This window comes from Mizuhopecten yessoensis, unplaced genomic scaffold, assembly GCF_002113885.1.
Source record: "Mizuhopecten yessoensis strain PY_sf001 unplaced genomic scaffold, ASM211388v2 scaffold716359, whole genome shotgun sequence".
NCBI classification, from domain to species: Eukaryota; Metazoa; Mollusca; class Bivalvia; order Pectinida; family Pectinidae; genus Mizuhopecten; species Mizuhopecten yessoensis.
Window position 1 is genome coordinate 1,884,082 of NW_018480077.1, and position 16,993 is coordinate 1,901,074.

Genomic DNA, 16,993 nt, shown 5'->3' on the forward strand with positions numbered 1-16,993 from the left:
AACAATAGCAATCTAGCCATATATACTGTATCTTGATTATGCAAAATTTTTAAAACTATTTTCTTTCATGGTTTTAAATTTTCGAACTAATTTGTTGACACAAACCCAAATGGTTGGCTGGTATTCACTAACTGCAGTAGTAAACTGAAACTTGTAAGTTATGTAATTCACAGGACTCTTACAAACAACGACCAAGCACGGAATTTTTTTCTGATATTTTATTTCATGTGGTGTTGGTATGCATCGATTTCAGATAATAAAAAAAGATCTACAATACAAACTGCCACTACCGGTCTACGCAGACGACACCAGGTAAAACCAAGGGAGTGGATGGTCGAGTCGACACTCAAACAACATTACAGTGTATTTCATTTCTAGATTAGGAATGAAAATCTGTGGCGAAAGAAGCATAATAATATCACTATGAGAGAATTACATTGATCGAATGATGTCCTTTGACCAGTAAAGGAGATTGGGGTCTATGAAACATCAACGCTCTCGGCTTTAAACAAGTTGCATCACTTTTTGTGAAATGAAAATTTTATAAGAATAAAGTACAAGTATCAACGAAACAACACTTGATACAGGAATGAGGGTTAACATTAACTCCCTCGTCTTAAAACAAGTTACAAATGTATATAACTTTTTGTGAAATGAAAATTTTAGAAGAATAGTACAAGTATCAATGAAACAACACTTGATACAGAAGATGGGGGTGATGCTCTATAATTACAGGAACATTTATTGCTTTTGTTCCCTGTAAGATTAACGGCTAACTTGGACAGAGTGAAGGTGACGGGTAACAAGTGATACGGATCAAAATCATTATGCAGTCCTCAAACCACAGGACATTATCAACTACAACAAACCTCAATATATACCAATCTATCAAATAAATATCTAGAGTTTATTCACATTTCTAATATGACTTAAAAATGATGGTGATGAAAGTATTAGGGAAAGAAAAAAAATGAAATTTAGAAATTTTTAATAAATAGTTCTGTGTTCAACATTCCAAAATAAACATTCAAATATGAAAATAAATTAAATGACTATTTCTTAGACTTTGCTACGATATTGTGAATCAGAATATACATTTTCTATTCTAAACAATATCTATATCAAGACCTGATGAGTTTAAATGAAAAATAAACACATTCACACTTGGACAGATGGAGTACTGTGGTACTAATGGATAACAAGCATTTCTTATCTTATGATTATATTGTGTATTCCTATAACAACAACTTATGTATTTGTGTGTAACAGACCTTCATACTTCACAAACCTCGAATTATCTTAGAGTGGAGCAAAACAACTAGAGTTGACATAATGAATTTAAAACTTCAACCTATAAAATTAAAAAAAAAAAAATATCAATCAAAATTTGATCTAGAAGTATAAAAACTTATTCATTTATATTTGGTGAGATTAAGACCAGGATTAATATCATAATACAATGTACCATTGGTAATATATATAGACCTGGGTTTTATATTATAATACCAAAGGCGATATTATAACACCACTGATGATAGCTGAAAAAATGTTTGATTATAGGCTCTGTACTAGTAAAAAAAATGTAAGTATTAAGGAAGGATATTTGATCTTTTGTAACTGTTGAGATTCGCAATTGACTGGTAGATGCCGAAATACACAAATGATACACATAACACCAATAATCTTGTTCTGATACAGGTATCACATACAGGTATCACAATCATTTACATTGTATATACAAATTTCAGAATAAAAGATTTTCAGATGCACTGTTAAACTGAAAATAGTTCACATTACATGCATAATCTGTTTTCACTGTAGGATCATGTAACAGCTAGAAATCATTGCTAATATATATTCATGATAAATCAGTCTAGATCAGACTGAAAATGTCTCCATCATTGTGTGTTTTTACTAAAATTAAAGTTGAAAATTTATGCTTACTTTAAATAAGTTAAGGAATATTTCAATTAATCAAAATCAATTTAATTTGATCTTTGCTAAATTATTAATGCTATAAAGTTTCAAAAGCACATGAAATTAGGTGGGAACCATTTGAAATTTCTGACATGACATACAGATTTATTTTTCAAGATCTATGATTAATTTGTGATAAATACCTGAATGCTTGAACCATTTCATTTGCTGAACAATTTGCTTTCAAGATAAATAAACTTTGAAGATTTCAACAACCTGTGTAATAATTCAGCACTACTTTGTACAGCGACGGACTGCGGTCAACGGTAAAACAAACAGTCTGTTCAACAGGAAACATATCTACAAACAATGGTATACTCGTTTGATCTTCATTAAAAGTTTAATAATATAAAAAAATGTGTTTTTCAATAATAGGTGCCTCTCCACTGTGTCATGGACTTTAACAATTTAAACAGTGCCATTTGTGTTTGTACTTTCACTTTGCATATATATATATTGTAATGTAATTAACAACCTATTGCAAACAAAGAGAATTTTGACTTCTGAAGTCTAGCTATACATTCAGGTAAGAGTTGAATAGGGAATGTAAATACAACAGCTCACAAAAAATCACATTCAACAGCATCTGCACCATAATAAAAATTGTTTTGGGTTATTAACTTGCAGACCCCTTGATTAACAGCTAGAAAGCAATTGAACATATACCCGCATGTTTCATTTAGAGACTTGTCAAGGTGATGTTGGAAAAAAGTTATAAAAATAATAAAACTCTGCAGCAATCTGGTGACAGTAACTATACATTAGTACAAACTGAGTTCTGGGCCCGTATTCATGAAACCATTCTCATGCTCAAATAAGATTTTGTCCTCAACCCCTATATCTTTTTTCCGTGATAAATCAATAAAAAAATCACATTTTGTCGATGATATGGAAGAATTATGGACAGACTTAAAGACGAAAACTGTCTTCAATGTTTTACTTGATTTTTGACCATATTACATGATTTAAATGAGTTACAATAAAGTTTGAGAATGAGAATGAGATTTCATGAATACGTTCCCTGCATGTCGGGTAAAGGTCCCTGGCAGACAAGACCTGCTCTACACTTTTGTCATGTTTATTATACTGGGTATGAGTTGTTTGTGAAGATTACAATCCCTATTATATCACTATTTTAACACTGACACTGTCCCAACACCAACACTACAACGTGTCAATTCAAGAGATGTACAGCATCTTTCAAATAATGTTCAATTCCTAATTTGTGTATAAAGCCAGTATAAAACAACAGGGCTGTGGTACCGCATCACATCACAGAAATAGGGTTTGTGTTGTGCTCTATAATATCACAATGGTAAACAGCCTGGGGTTGTCCTCGGAAACAAGCTAAACAATGGCCGGCTATATACTGGTGGGGAATTACATGTACTACATGTGTTCCATTAGATGACAGTTGTGAAATCTAACACAAATAATTACAAAATCACAGAATATCACTTACAGCACCACAATGGTAAAATAATGGAATAGTTCTGACTATATATACAGAGATACTCAAATGAGGAAATCAATGACATAACACACATTTTCCTCTCCAAACTTGACCCCTAATGACCTCTACAGCTCTCCTATCAAATTTCCACTACATACAATACCCCTATTCTACATAAAGGATATACAATGTACCTTCAAAAAACGTTCTCTCTCTCTCTCTCTGTTTTTCTCGTATTCACAGACACACTCCCTGTCCTATTCATCCCATTTTTACCTAATCCCTCCCTTTCCCTTTATATCACATGCTTTCCCTTTTCCCCCTAACCCTTCCTTTAGTACTCATTTTGCTTTCTAGTCGGCTATTCACTTTCTAGTCGTCTGTATTCACTTTCTAGTCGGCTATATTCACTTTCTAGTCGGCTATTCACTTTCTAGTCGGCTATATTCACTTTCTAGTCGGCTATATTCACACTTGCCCCCAAACATTTTACTTCATGCACCTCTTACATGTTTCGTTATCAGCTGAACACAATAAATAATTCATGTCTGTATACTTAACTGTTTTCTATGCAGTTAATTGTTTGTCTTTTTCACATGGAATTTGAAAACACAATTACCAAGTATCGTTTAAATTACCGGCTGGAATTGATAATCATTTTGAAAAACAAAATAAAAATTGTCCTTGCAAATTGTCTTTAATTTTAATTAGAATATGGCACTCAATTGTATACCTGTACTGGTATATAAATATTCCCCGGAAGATACAATTAAATGAATATCTGATTAACTCATTCACCCCTGAAATTTTACAATGAGCTATTCCAACCTTTGAATTGGAAGAGTTCAAATGTGTCTTCAGGGGTGAATGAGTTAACAGCTGGGTGTACCAAGAGTTTGTCCTAACTGATTGTGGTAAGTTATATATACCGATGAACAAGCAATTGATTAGATGTATGATATAGAATTTAAGATTGCCTCTAGCAATGATTTTTGTTCAAACTTATGAAATATTGAATAAAATGTCTGCATATTAACCTTTAAAGTTTAAATCAAACAATGCCTAGTGACCTGTTAATTATGCGTATGATGGCTAAATTATGTAATTTTTCAAACTGGTGATATTTTGTGCTTGTTCTAATATTGTCAAGATTTTTTGCACCGGTAATATATTTTTTTCCTGAAGAAACATGAACAGCAGAGGGCAAAACACACCACATATATGAATACTATATCATAAAACAAAATGTTTAAAATATCAAAAACTGGAAAATTCATTATCGAATTTATGAAAATTTTAAATTAAAATATGAATGTATTAAAAATAAAACTTGTTGTAAAGCAGACCCAGGTATTCCCAAACGTGATAAAGTCTTCAGATCTACGAAATCTCTAACAGTACAAGACTATTATCAGTAAGTCTATATCTTGTTTACAACTCAGATCGACACGTTCGGCAGTGACAAACACATGGAGACACAGATCTATATGGGTAAAACAGTTAGGGTGTCACATAGGCTTTTTTAAGTTCATTTGCTAGTCATCAACACCTTATCTGCATTTTAAATAAAATATTTGTTCTTCTCAACTGGAATCTCTGCAACTCTTTTACACTGACTCATTCAAAAAGTAGCAAGGCATAACAATTAGTTACGATTAAATGAATGTCCGTCTTGCCAGAACCAACAATTTTGATTTAAATCTGTTATCATAATATCAGCCAATTTTGTGCTCAGCATAAAACAAAAAGATAAAAAATATGAAGCTGCTCTGTCACTGTTGAGACACTGATTAGTAGGCGAGCAGCTTAAATATTCTTTCTGAAGAAAGGTGACTTGGATGGTGTTACAAGACTTTCTCCAGCTGTATCCCGCTCACATTTATCACACTAGTCATCAGTCAGAAGGAATGTCTGTCCATTAACTCCATTTAGAACACTGCATCAATGGTGAAAATATTTGTTCAGCATTCAGCAGCCGTAAGGACAACTCTGCTACACATCCACCACGCCGACGCATGTCACTCTTTTGTCGGAGCGAAGAAGTGTTTTACATTGAGAGACAGTGAGGAGAGATTCATGCCACTTCCTCCATCATCTGAACTTGAACTGGCGGACTTTTTTGGGAGTTCCTTCCCCTGATTTATAAGTGCTATCGAGGTTCGACTTGTCCTTATGATCTCCATGATCATTCCTTTACAGTCACGACAAATGTTCATTTGTGGGCCCTTCAGGAGATTCTTGTTGGGTAGCATGGCTGGACCCTGGTTTGCGGTAAATGTGTTGGCACGCTGTAGTGTTTTTGGTTTCACAGATTTTGTTTCCAGCCTTTGCTGCTGTTTGCGTTGCAAAGTTGGAGAGTGAGGAACTGACCCCGTACTGAAACATTATACAATACTTTATAGACCAGCTGGCGTATGTCATATAAACACTTCTATCCCATCAGGTATCGTCCATGATCAAATTAAACATTGCTTTTACCTTACAATGAAATGTAACTAGTAAACCCTAACATAACTAACAAACAATCACATGAAAAATATAGAAAGTTATATTTTAGCCCTGAAATTGTAATATCTAATCTACAGTGTTCAATAAATAGTAAGTGACCGCAATGAACTTGACATAGATTCTACTTTCATATTCCATATAATTTACCTTTCATATGCCCTGATGATGTCCAGTGTTTCTGGACTGAGAGGTATGGGACTGAGAGTGTGTACAGGGATGTTCTCAAAATGTTCAGTTGGCACATTCATCTGTATAACATAAATAAAATGCAAATTTGTAGTTCTGGGGGAAAAAACCCGCTTTACAATAATTATCATGGACACTAATTAAGGAGGTGATTAATATCACAGTAGGTAGCACTTTCTTACATTGATGAGTTAATATTACATTAATAAAATACAATTTCATTCAAAAATGTAATAATTAATCGAAAAATTATTGGCCGATTTCTTTTTGAAATCATAGTTTGATTACTTCAGAATTGCATAGAATTTGAAGCAAAACTTTTATCAAATACCAGCATGATAAAATACATGTAAATTTGAAACAAACACACTTATAATAATAGGTGAGGGGCTTATTACATATACTTGACAATGAATCTCTGTGAGGAAGTACTTACTTTGCGGAGACAGTTATTGCAGACGTTTCTCTTACATATCTTACACCGAGTTCCCCACTGTCCAAACATGGAGAACTTCACTTCTTTACATGTAAAACAAATCTGAAAGAACAAAAGGCCACACTTAGTCCAGTATGAGGGTAGTTGACAAGGATGAAAAATGACAATTTGATACAAGAATTTAGCTGATGAATAGCTGGTGCCACACTGTAAACTGTGTAGTAGATATCCATTTAATATCCCTACTGACGTTGTCCTTGTGTGTTATCTTGACATCTGTACTAACTTTTTGTCCTGTGTTTGACTTTAAAATTTGTACTTACTTTGCTCTTGTGTGACCTTGACTTGACATCTGTACTCACATTGTCCTTGTGTGTGTCTACGAGAATGACCTTGAAACATGTGCTTACTTTTTCCTTGAGAGTGACCTTCTGTGCGTTTGACTTGACATCTGTACTCACATTGTCCTTTAGTGTCCATGAGAATGACCTTGAGGCATGTGCTTACTTTGTCCATAAGTGACCTTAAAACATGTGCTTACTTTGTCCTTGAGAGTGACCCTGACATCTGTATAGATTTTGGCCATCTGTAACACTGTCATCTGTAGTTTGCCCCTGTTTGACCTTAACAACTCTGCTAAATCCTTGTGTGTAACCTTGACACATGTGCTCACTTTGTCCTAGAGTCGAGTAACCTTGACACCTGTTCTTACTTATGGCTTGTGTGTGACCTTGATGTCTGTATTTTTTCTATGTGAGTGACCTTGATGTCTGTATTTTTTCCATGTGAGTGACCTTGACATCTATTCTTACTTATGGCTTGTGTATGACCTTGATGTCTGTATTTTGTCCATGTGAGTGACCTTGAACTGTTTGAGCTTGTTATATGGACTTCGTATAACAGTGTGTGACCTTGATGTCTGTATTTTGTCCATGTGAGTGACCTTGAACTGTTTGAGCTTGTTATATGTACTTTGTATAACAGTGTAAGATTGCTATTTGTACTTACTTTGCCCTTGGCCAGTAATGTGTAGAGGTCCTTCTGTGTGATGACAGTCTCAAGGTCAGCCTTGGTCAGGACCGTGCGGATGTGAGTGACCTCCTCAAGAGTCAAAGACAGACATTCAATTGGATGTGACCATTTCTGGTGGAAGAAAACATGGACATCTTTGATTAAAACAATGTCAGTATTACAGCTTTTACCTGTTCAGTCCTACATCACCACAACTGACCAGCGGTCAATTCATGACGTCAGTAGGGCTGAAACAAAGAAAGGCAATTTGAAAATTAATCATATTTTTGTAGGCCTACTGACAAACACCTCTTGGTATAAATCATGGTGAAACTTATTTGGCTGACAAAAACCCAGCTTATCTGCAACGCTGATAGAGAATGGTGAAGTTATCGTTATGTTGTGATGTTCATGTGAATTAAACACTGAAAAAATGGTGTTGTGAAATTATTTTCATAACAGTATTCAAAGACAAAAAAGCAATTATTTTGATAAAACAGTCTTCATTTCACAATATATTACAAAACATGATCTCATACTTAAAGCATATAAAAACAGTAATGAAAGGTTTATCACCAGAAATAAATAGAAATCAGGGTTAAATAAAGAATAAGTATGAAAACTTTGTATTATATTTGCTGTTATCCAAAAACAATATATTTTAACTGATGAAGTTAAAGAATTATCGATGAAGAAAAATCCTTGAAATAAATGATTGATAGGTTAACACGATGCAAGTTACATGTATTTATGTCAAATGTTAAAAAAAACAGCCATGCCAAGATCAAAGAGCCACACGTACACAAGTGTAAAATGTTCTAAAATACTGTAGTGATCGCTGTAGGTTAGTGTATAGCATACAATCTCAAATCTCTACGGAATCTCACGCCATGCCAGATGTCATTACCAACTCATATATAACAAAAAAGGAAAAGAATGAAAACTAAAATTTAAAAAAATAACAGCAGTAATATTATATGTTCAGCACTTTGACTAACAAAAATAATATATGGACTAATAAAAACAAAAGCATATTTATGGCATTACAAAGAAGACTACTTACTAAAATGAAATCTGCCTAAAATATGCACATGTAACTATACAATAAGTGATTGTGCTATTCAACAATAACTAATATCACGCTGGGTTATATACAGAACTGCAAAGTCTACAGTGGATTTCAAACTGATGAAGTCAAAGAGAAACAGTATCTAAAACTATTGTACTATGTATCACCTACACCTGTCAAACAGAAATGAAGAGTGTAACTCTCCATGTATAGCTCAATGTGACAGCAATTCTGGCATTTTTTAATTAAAATTTCAAAACACGAATCATCTCATTCCACAAGAGGAGAAAGGAATTTATTCTGTTATTTCCCATCTGACATGTTAACCTGGATCCAAGTTTATGTCCAATTATACCCTTGAAAGTGTAATCTAACTGCCATTTCCGAGTGATATTGATGTTACCAAATAAAATGTGTGATTAAATGTTTGTCACATTGAGCTAACATCTACTAGGTATCAAACTAGACGTGTAAACAGAAACGATCCTATTATAGTAGAAGGTAATATGTCATGTACCTATATACTTAGTATGCCTCATCACAGAGAAGCTTCTATAAATAATGGCCGGGCACCTCAACAAACTATCTGAATCAAGTAATGGGTAACTTATATCTAATTCTAAATATTCAAAATGTTACTGTCCTCAGAAAAATACTCAAAGTTCACAAAAGACTTCCAATTTTTCTGAAATTTTAGTAAACCTTAAAAAAATTATGTCCAAGAATTTATGAAAATTTCAAAATTCATTAAGTCTGACAGTATAACCAAATGTATATGCATAGTTAAAGCCCTTAACGATTTACAACAGTAAACAGATTTTTTTTACATCACATGAGGCCATAGACAAGTAAATCCACCTGATATTTCAATTTATGAGAAATTCTGATTTGATGAGAGTTTTAATCCTTTACATTATGTATAAATGAGACCCCATAAAGGTTTAATAACTCTACAGGTAAATGATGAGCAGAGGTTAGAGGTCAGTGAACAGCAGTAGAGGCTTTAAGTCACAACAAATATAGCGCCTTGTCCTCCTCCGCACCTAACACTAACATTATTGATATCCTCTCATGTACCCTGGTAACTCCAAGCTAAAAGGAGAGCAACATGCTTCCTGATAACTCAAAGCTAACAAGAAAGTAACTTGCTACCTGGTAACTTGAAGCTAACAGGAGTAGAGCAACTTTCATCCTGGTAACCTGAAGCTGACAGGAGTACAACATGCCAACTTTACATATGAGAGTATGATATCAATAGTGTATACTGGGATTTCTTTTGCTGCAGTTTAATTTTTTGCCTTTTTCACCCTCCTATCATTTCAGCGAATATAACTAAACAACATTATATGCATAGAAATGAAATGTTAATGGCAAAATCAACATTGGGCAAAAATTAATTACATGGGCGAAGGGCGAAAGTTTGATCGGACGAAAATTTCCCGCTATACATTGTGTTAGTGTAAGATCAAGGACAACAAGGCAATATCTTTGTTTCTAAATTGTGTCACCTTGATCAAAACTTGATGCATCTGACAAAGGAAGACATTTAGAAGTTTTAACAATTTAAAATAAAATAACATCCTTGTAGAGATTTCGTTTCAGTATGTCTTAAGCCAGAGAGTAAAGTATAAGATTTTCACTGATCTACAGCTGTAAACTAGGGACTCTCCGGGTAGCTTACAGAATAAGAGCTATACTATTAGCACCTACTGACTAACGCTTGGGGGTTTGGCCCAGGTGAACAACATTTATGATCAATGATTGATAAGATATTTGCATCAAACAATGGAGATTTACTCAGGAGATTCTACACATGAGGCCAATAGGGGCTGTAGGTACTTTCTGTTGGGAATACTAAAGTGTATTTCTGTAGAAAAAAATCATAACATCATTTAACACAAAGTGTAAATCAAACAAATATGGTGGGACAAAAACTGCCTTGGTGTAAAAGCACAACACGTTCTGGAAGGATTTGGGTTGTGATACTACAATGGTTACAGACTAGCTAGGTTGTTAGGATACTCACAGAGCCGGCAGCAGCAGGCACAGCAGAAGATGGATGGGAGCTAGGTGTAGGACTACCGTTACAGTTAGTAGTAGAAGCATGATCCTCACCAGCACCGGAGGACTTCATCCTTGAACTTACATTCAGCAGGTCTCGCACATCAAGCGACGAGAAACTGGATGCACCATTCGTTTGAAGACTAGATTCCGCTGCCTCTTGTATAATAGCATGGCGGTCGTCTGCCTCTATCAGGCTCATTGGTCGCGGGGTCCGTGATGAACCTGATCGGCGTGGAACCCTTGGGTTGTCCACAGCAGAATCTGTCTTGGGTGTCATTCTTCCAAATTCTGAAGAAGATTCCTTCCGAATAGATATCTTTGGACTATCCCTTGTAGAATCTCTTGCTTTTGGAATTGTTTGATCAGTGTCTGCAGTGGGCACAGGCCCACCTGATATGGTCATCTGTCGTTTAATATGGTGACTGGAGGAACGCTGGATGCGTGGTCGAGGGGTGGGGCTGGGTTTTGGGGAGGCATCGGGGGAGACACGGGAGGGAGAGGATACTACAGAGGAGGAGGTAGAGGTAGAAGGTGTGGAGGGGACAGAACTCACCTCTGAGCTCATGTCAACAGGGATTCGCCTCTCTGAAGTACGCTGTTTACGCTCTCGAGATTTAGAATCAGTGGTTTGATTTCTTTCTGAAGAGCGTTGTCTACGTTCAGAAGAATGTTGTCGATGTTCTGAAGAACTCTGTCGGTGTTCAGCAGAACTCTGTTTTCGTTCTGATGAACGCTGTCTTTGTTCAGAAGAACGCTGTCTTTGTTCAGAAGAACGCTGTCTTCGTTCTGAAGATCTATGCTTTTGTTCTGAAGCTAAAGTCTTATCAGAGCTCAACTCAGAGGGTTGTTCCTCCTCTGAGGAATTCAGTCTATGTCTATGATGCTCCCTCTGAGTTGATGACCTATGCACAGAAGATCGGTGGCGTTTCACTGGTTTAGGGGAAGTTTCTCGTCTAGCTGGAGTTGGGGAAGCATCTTGCTGCGACACCAATGGGGAAAGAGATTTTGCTCCTATACTGGTGGGAACTACAGCAGGGGAGGTTAATTGCTGGGTGGGTAGGGGGGAAGAGCTACGACTCAGTCTGGGGGCAGGAACTGGGCGGGGTCGAGGGACAGGTCTGTTTGTCTCATCAGACACACCAGATTGTTCACTTGTCTCCAACTCGCTGCTGACTTTGGGCATTGTTCTTGACCTTGTCATTGGCTGAGGCCTGTTCCCCGCCATATCACTTACACTCACTGACCTTTGAACTTTCTGTTGGTATGTCGATAGTAATGGTTCACTGACTTTTCTCATACGTGGTGACGACTGAGATGATGAATCAGACAGCAGATCTTCGTAACTTCCCGAGGACTGTGAAGAAAGATTAGCCCTACCATGCACCCTGTCCTGAGAAGACATGCACATTGCTGGAGTGTTACCATGCAGTTTTAAACTCAGTCTCTGTCGAACATCATTGGCAGACACATGCGATTTACAAACTGCCGACTGACGCCTGATTTTTTTCACGGCAATATCATGCGAATTGGATGGAGACTTAATAGGGGCCGCTTTTTGTGGAAATACATTCTCTTCATCAGTCTCCTCCAAGATAGGGGATTGTGGTGTGCTGGTGGGATATACCTGTACAGCAGGCGACTCACACACCGTTATCGTATTCCTACGCTGGAGCATCACAGGCCTGCTCTGGGTAGTAGCCAGGTCTCGTACCACTGAAGAAAGATAGAAACAGAGTTTGAATCAGTTAACCAGGTGAAATAGCCATCAGGTATCCCTATACACACACATACACAAAATGAAAGACAGGATTAATGGCCAATGATCTAGACTACAATATAGTCCACAATACTTGCTTTCTGAAGTGTTGGACATTATTTACATACACCAAAGCAAAAAGAGCTAATCACTAAGTTTATCAGAATTATATTTACGATATTCAAATTTCAAAATTCAAGCCTCATCCATTGTTACACATGAAACCTTGTCTGAATGGCCTTGACCTACCAGCTCGTTGCCATGGACGCATCTCCCTTTCTGGAGATGGGGATGCCACACTGGATCGCCGTGACGACTGTAGACTACATTCAGACTCATCTGTATCATCCTGAGTGTAAGGAAGTATTAAGATTTGTAAATGCAGCAAAGATGGTTTGATTTTCTATATTCACTTCAGGACTGCAATAAATCTTTAAATATAACAGATAATCCATATACTATACACTGCCTAATGCTTTTCATTTCTAAAAGTTGTGAAAAAAACAAACAAAAAAAGAATTCTGAAGTGAATCTTCAGAATTCAAAATTTTAAAACATTTAAGTTTTTGAAGTATTGTGAAATCATTTGTTTTCAATGTACGAAAAAGCACTTTGACACGTTGCATCAAAGTTATGTAGAAGATCAGAAGTGATTTTATGTGTTACCTCAATTTTCAGAAGAAGCGCTGTGACATTTTACCTCAAAATTACGTAGAAGATTGAAGTCTGGTTTGATGACCTTTCTGACAGGAAGGGGACTTTCTGTTTCATCTGCATTATTCAATTTTGTTCTTGATGTTTCCACTGAAATTTAAAAAAAAAAAAAAAAAAAAAAAAAAGTTACAAATTGAACTAACTAATTCCAAAAAATATGCTTGAAAATATTCTTCTTATTAAGACCATGATCACTTTTCACTTTGACCAATCATTGATACTGACATATTCTGGAGATTTCTGCTTCCTGTGTAAATTGCAACGGGCCACTCACCTACAAGCTTGCCGTCCTTCACTGGGCGCAACTTGGGTTGTTGGCGAATGTCCTGAAGTAGAAGTTCAACAGGATCCAGCTGCCTTTTAGGGGGCGATTTTAATATCCTATCTTTTACCTGAAAAGACAGAAAGATTGAGGCAATGTTATCTGTATGTCAGTTACATGTACTATTCTGTAGTGTCTTTTACTCATATTTATGTATGTTGGAAAATATGAAATTTTTTACATGGTTTGACCTTTAAGTAGACCTCAAATTGACCTTTTTATGTGACCCTGCCTAAAAGAGGTAACCTTTGACACCATATGACCTTACAGGTTTACACAGGGTAGAACTTCGGCGACTGGATTAACATCAAGAATGAGAGAGAGAGAGAGAGAGAGAGAAGGCAGTGAATAATTACAACTGATATGGAGATCGTGATACTGGTCTTATCTTGCATTCACTTGGGAAAATTTATCAGGAGGGATACAACCTAGATTAGCTTGTGTTTTACGATTGGGGGACAGAAGGATTGCCTGTTACCTTGTTAATATCAGCAGGGGGGAGAGGGGGTGCTAGGTTGGGGGGTAGGATTGAGGATTAAACCAGGCCTCCTCTGTTACCTGGTAAATATCAGCACCTTCTCTACCTTACAGCCGACATCGGCACCTTCTCTACCTTACAGCCGACATCGGCACCTTCTCTACCTTACAGCCGACATCGGCACCTTCTCTACCTAACAGCCAACATCGGCACCCTCTCTACCTTACAGCCGACATCGTCACCCTCTCTACCTAACAGCCGACATCAGCACCTTCTCTACCTTACAGCCGACATCGGCACCTTCTCTACCTAACAGCCGACATCGGCACCCTCTCTACCTAACAGCCAACATCGGCACCCTCTCTACCTTACAGCCGACATCGTCACCCTCTCTACCTAACAGCCGACATCAGCACCTTCTCTACCTAACAGCCGACATCGGCACCCTCTCTACCTAACAGCCAACATCAGCACCTTCTCTACCTAACAACAGCCGACATCGGCACCCTTTCTACCTAACAGCAACAGAGTCGTACTAATCAGCAGCTTTTATCCATAAATCACCAGTCAGGAATCAGATTTATATGATCTGCTATATTTCAGCTTATACACCCTAACATTAATTATAGTGGCTAATTAGGGCCTGACATTTAAACCCTGCACGTTCTACATATTAACGGTCGACACATACATTGGCGATATGACTCACACGTGGGTGGTTATGAATGCTAATGATACAGGATTCTGCAGATTACAGTACGTTTTGTACTTGACATAGGAATCTGTAGATGTATTCTGTGCTACCAGTACTAGCAAACAAACCTCTCGGAATCCGCTAGAACACTTTCATTACAATAACAGGTACAGTGAAAAACTGCCTTAAAAATCTACCTGTGTAAAAAGACCATTTACCTAAACTAAAAAATTAAGAACACACAAAATGATGTTTTCTATAGGAACTGTGGTCCTGTTGGTCCTTAACCACAGGTTTCCTTGATATCATTGGATGTATTAAGACTTGAGTGTTCTTTGTAGACAGGATTTTTAAGGTCACATGTCTATTATGACATTTATTCTCTACTTTGGGTGGTATTTAATACATACAGGAATTTTAAAGATCATTTTATTGAGACTTTCTATTCTCTCCATTGGGTGGTATTATAGACAAATTTTCCTAGATCACTTGACTATAAAGACTTTATAAAGACTTACCCTCCCTTTTTGGCAGTCCCTATATACAGGTTTTCTGAAGATCACCTGACCATGAAGACCTTTTTATTTTTTCATATTGGCAGATGAGCCTGCATGCCATACTATTGTTAAAAGAAAGTGACCTTATGTGACCTTGAGTGACCTTTACCTTTAGATATTTCGACTGTATAGATTTCTTCTAAGTATATCAAATCACAACAGCTTGAACAGCTATCTCAAATTTCTGACATAATAAATTCAAAATACAGTCGATTTAAAACAGATACCAAGCAAATGGAATTACATGTTGAGTTTTGACTTCAGGCAGCCTGCAATCTACCTAATGTTTTTTGTAAGGCCATCTGGGTTCTGTTACACATCCTACACAGAAAGTAAAACTTCTGATTCAGAAATGGATGTCTATATCTCCAAAAAGATACAACAAAGAAGGAATGACACTCAAGATGAAATCTAGACTCAGAAGCAGTGTATCTTCGTAAAATATTTCTGTGTTTACGACAAACTTTATATTCACCCAAGGAACGTGACCGTCAGATCAATAAGGAGAGCTTGACTTTGATCATGGCTCCCCAGATCCCAGTACACACACACTCTCACAGATACTCCTTGAAAGAAATTAATTTATTGAATTACTAGACTTACAGCTTGCACTTTATTCACATGAAGATTTCTTTGATGAAATAAGAACCAGTGACCAAAACTAGCCGCAGTTCTACCAGCTCCTTGTGTACAGAAACCTCCAAATTATCCCACACTTATACATGACATACCAGGCAATTTGTTTTCATGACTAAACAGCCAGTTGTCTGCAATATGTCTCCATTTCGAACATTTACAAGGAAAACCTCTTACTACAAGATTGTACAGGTCTATCAGCTAAATTTGTAGCTGCAAACTAGAGTTGCAAATGTTTTCTCCCTGTGTCAACTTACTAGGTAACCACTACTGCATCAGCTAATACAAGAATTGCATGGGAGTGGATGTGTCGCCTGCTCAGCTCTTTTAGTAAGAAAAGTGCTTGAGTTATCGCATAAACAGATATGCCAAAACGCAAAAAGTTGAAACTTGACAGAAAAAGCTGTAATATATGTTGAACATTATTGCTTCTAGCATAACAGTACAAATTTTGAAAGGAATTGATTAAAAAATCAAAAAAAATCTTGAATTTACTACACAATGCCCTTATTTGGCAATAAAAGTGGCATAACTCCACCAAAAAAGGCACGTAATATTGGTATGCAATATGTGTACCAAGTTTGAGTTCAATCAACCCAAGGGAACTCAAGTTATCCACAGAAACTTTGTTTCGGACTACGCAACCGATGACGCCAACAAAGAAATACCTATATGTCGCGACACTAAAATTGTCAAGAAGAGTTTTACTATGAGTTTTTTTTTATGATTTGGCCCGAGAGTTAACTCCCTTGTCAAGGTCAAATAAAAAAAAATATCTGTAGGCCTTGCAGCCAATAAGTTGGCCTCATTTTTAGGCTGTGCAATATAATTTGTAGAAAGCATCATTTATAAAGTGTAGGATTGGCAATTGAGAATAACTAATATTTCTATAAAATGCATTGCATGTACAACACGTGATATGTGTGGATTACTTTTACTGGATAGGACTTAAATATGAATAGTGGCAATGATCATGATGCATTTCAACTTGATGGTAACATTAAGTTAGACCACTTCTGGAATTGGACATTTGTGACTGCAATCACTCCACAAATGTAGAGCGAATGACCAAATTTGATTTCCTGTTTAGCAAGTTCTCATGTTCAATTATTAGTTTTGTTTTGCACAACTG

General features: G+C 36.5%; 1 protein-coding gene across 4 annotated transcripts in view; it reads right to left on the bottom strand.

The window, feature by feature from the left end:
- Positions 1-203: 203 nt before the first annotated feature.
- The window catches only part of LOC110443818 (protein spire homolog 1-like), an 81,920-nt gene continuing 65,130 nt past the window's right edge, over positions 204-16,993 (bottom strand). For 2 of the 4 annotated variants that reach the window (XM_021488242.1, XM_021488240.1), the window contains 9 exons: positions 13,449-13,566; positions 13,161-13,264; positions 12,710-12,809; positions 10,667-12,417; positions 10,149-10,169; positions 7,569-7,703; positions 6,561-6,662; positions 6,086-6,186; positions 204-5,806 (listed from right to left, as the gene is read on the bottom strand). In XM_021488242.1, the coding sequence (XP_021343917.1) occupies positions 5,449-5,806; positions 6,086-6,186; positions 6,561-6,662; positions 7,569-7,703; positions 10,149-10,169; positions 10,667-12,417; positions 12,710-12,809; positions 13,161-13,264; positions 13,449-13,566 (2,790 nt within the window). In that variant the 3' untranslated portion in view covers positions 204-5,448. The remainder of the gene's footprint in view (positions 5,807-6,085; positions 6,187-6,560; positions 6,663-7,568; positions 7,704-10,148; positions 10,170-10,666; positions 12,418-12,709; positions 12,810-13,160; positions 13,265-13,448; positions 13,567-16,993) is intronic. The other 2 variants (XM_021488243.1, XM_021488241.1) reach the window with 2 other exon arrangements.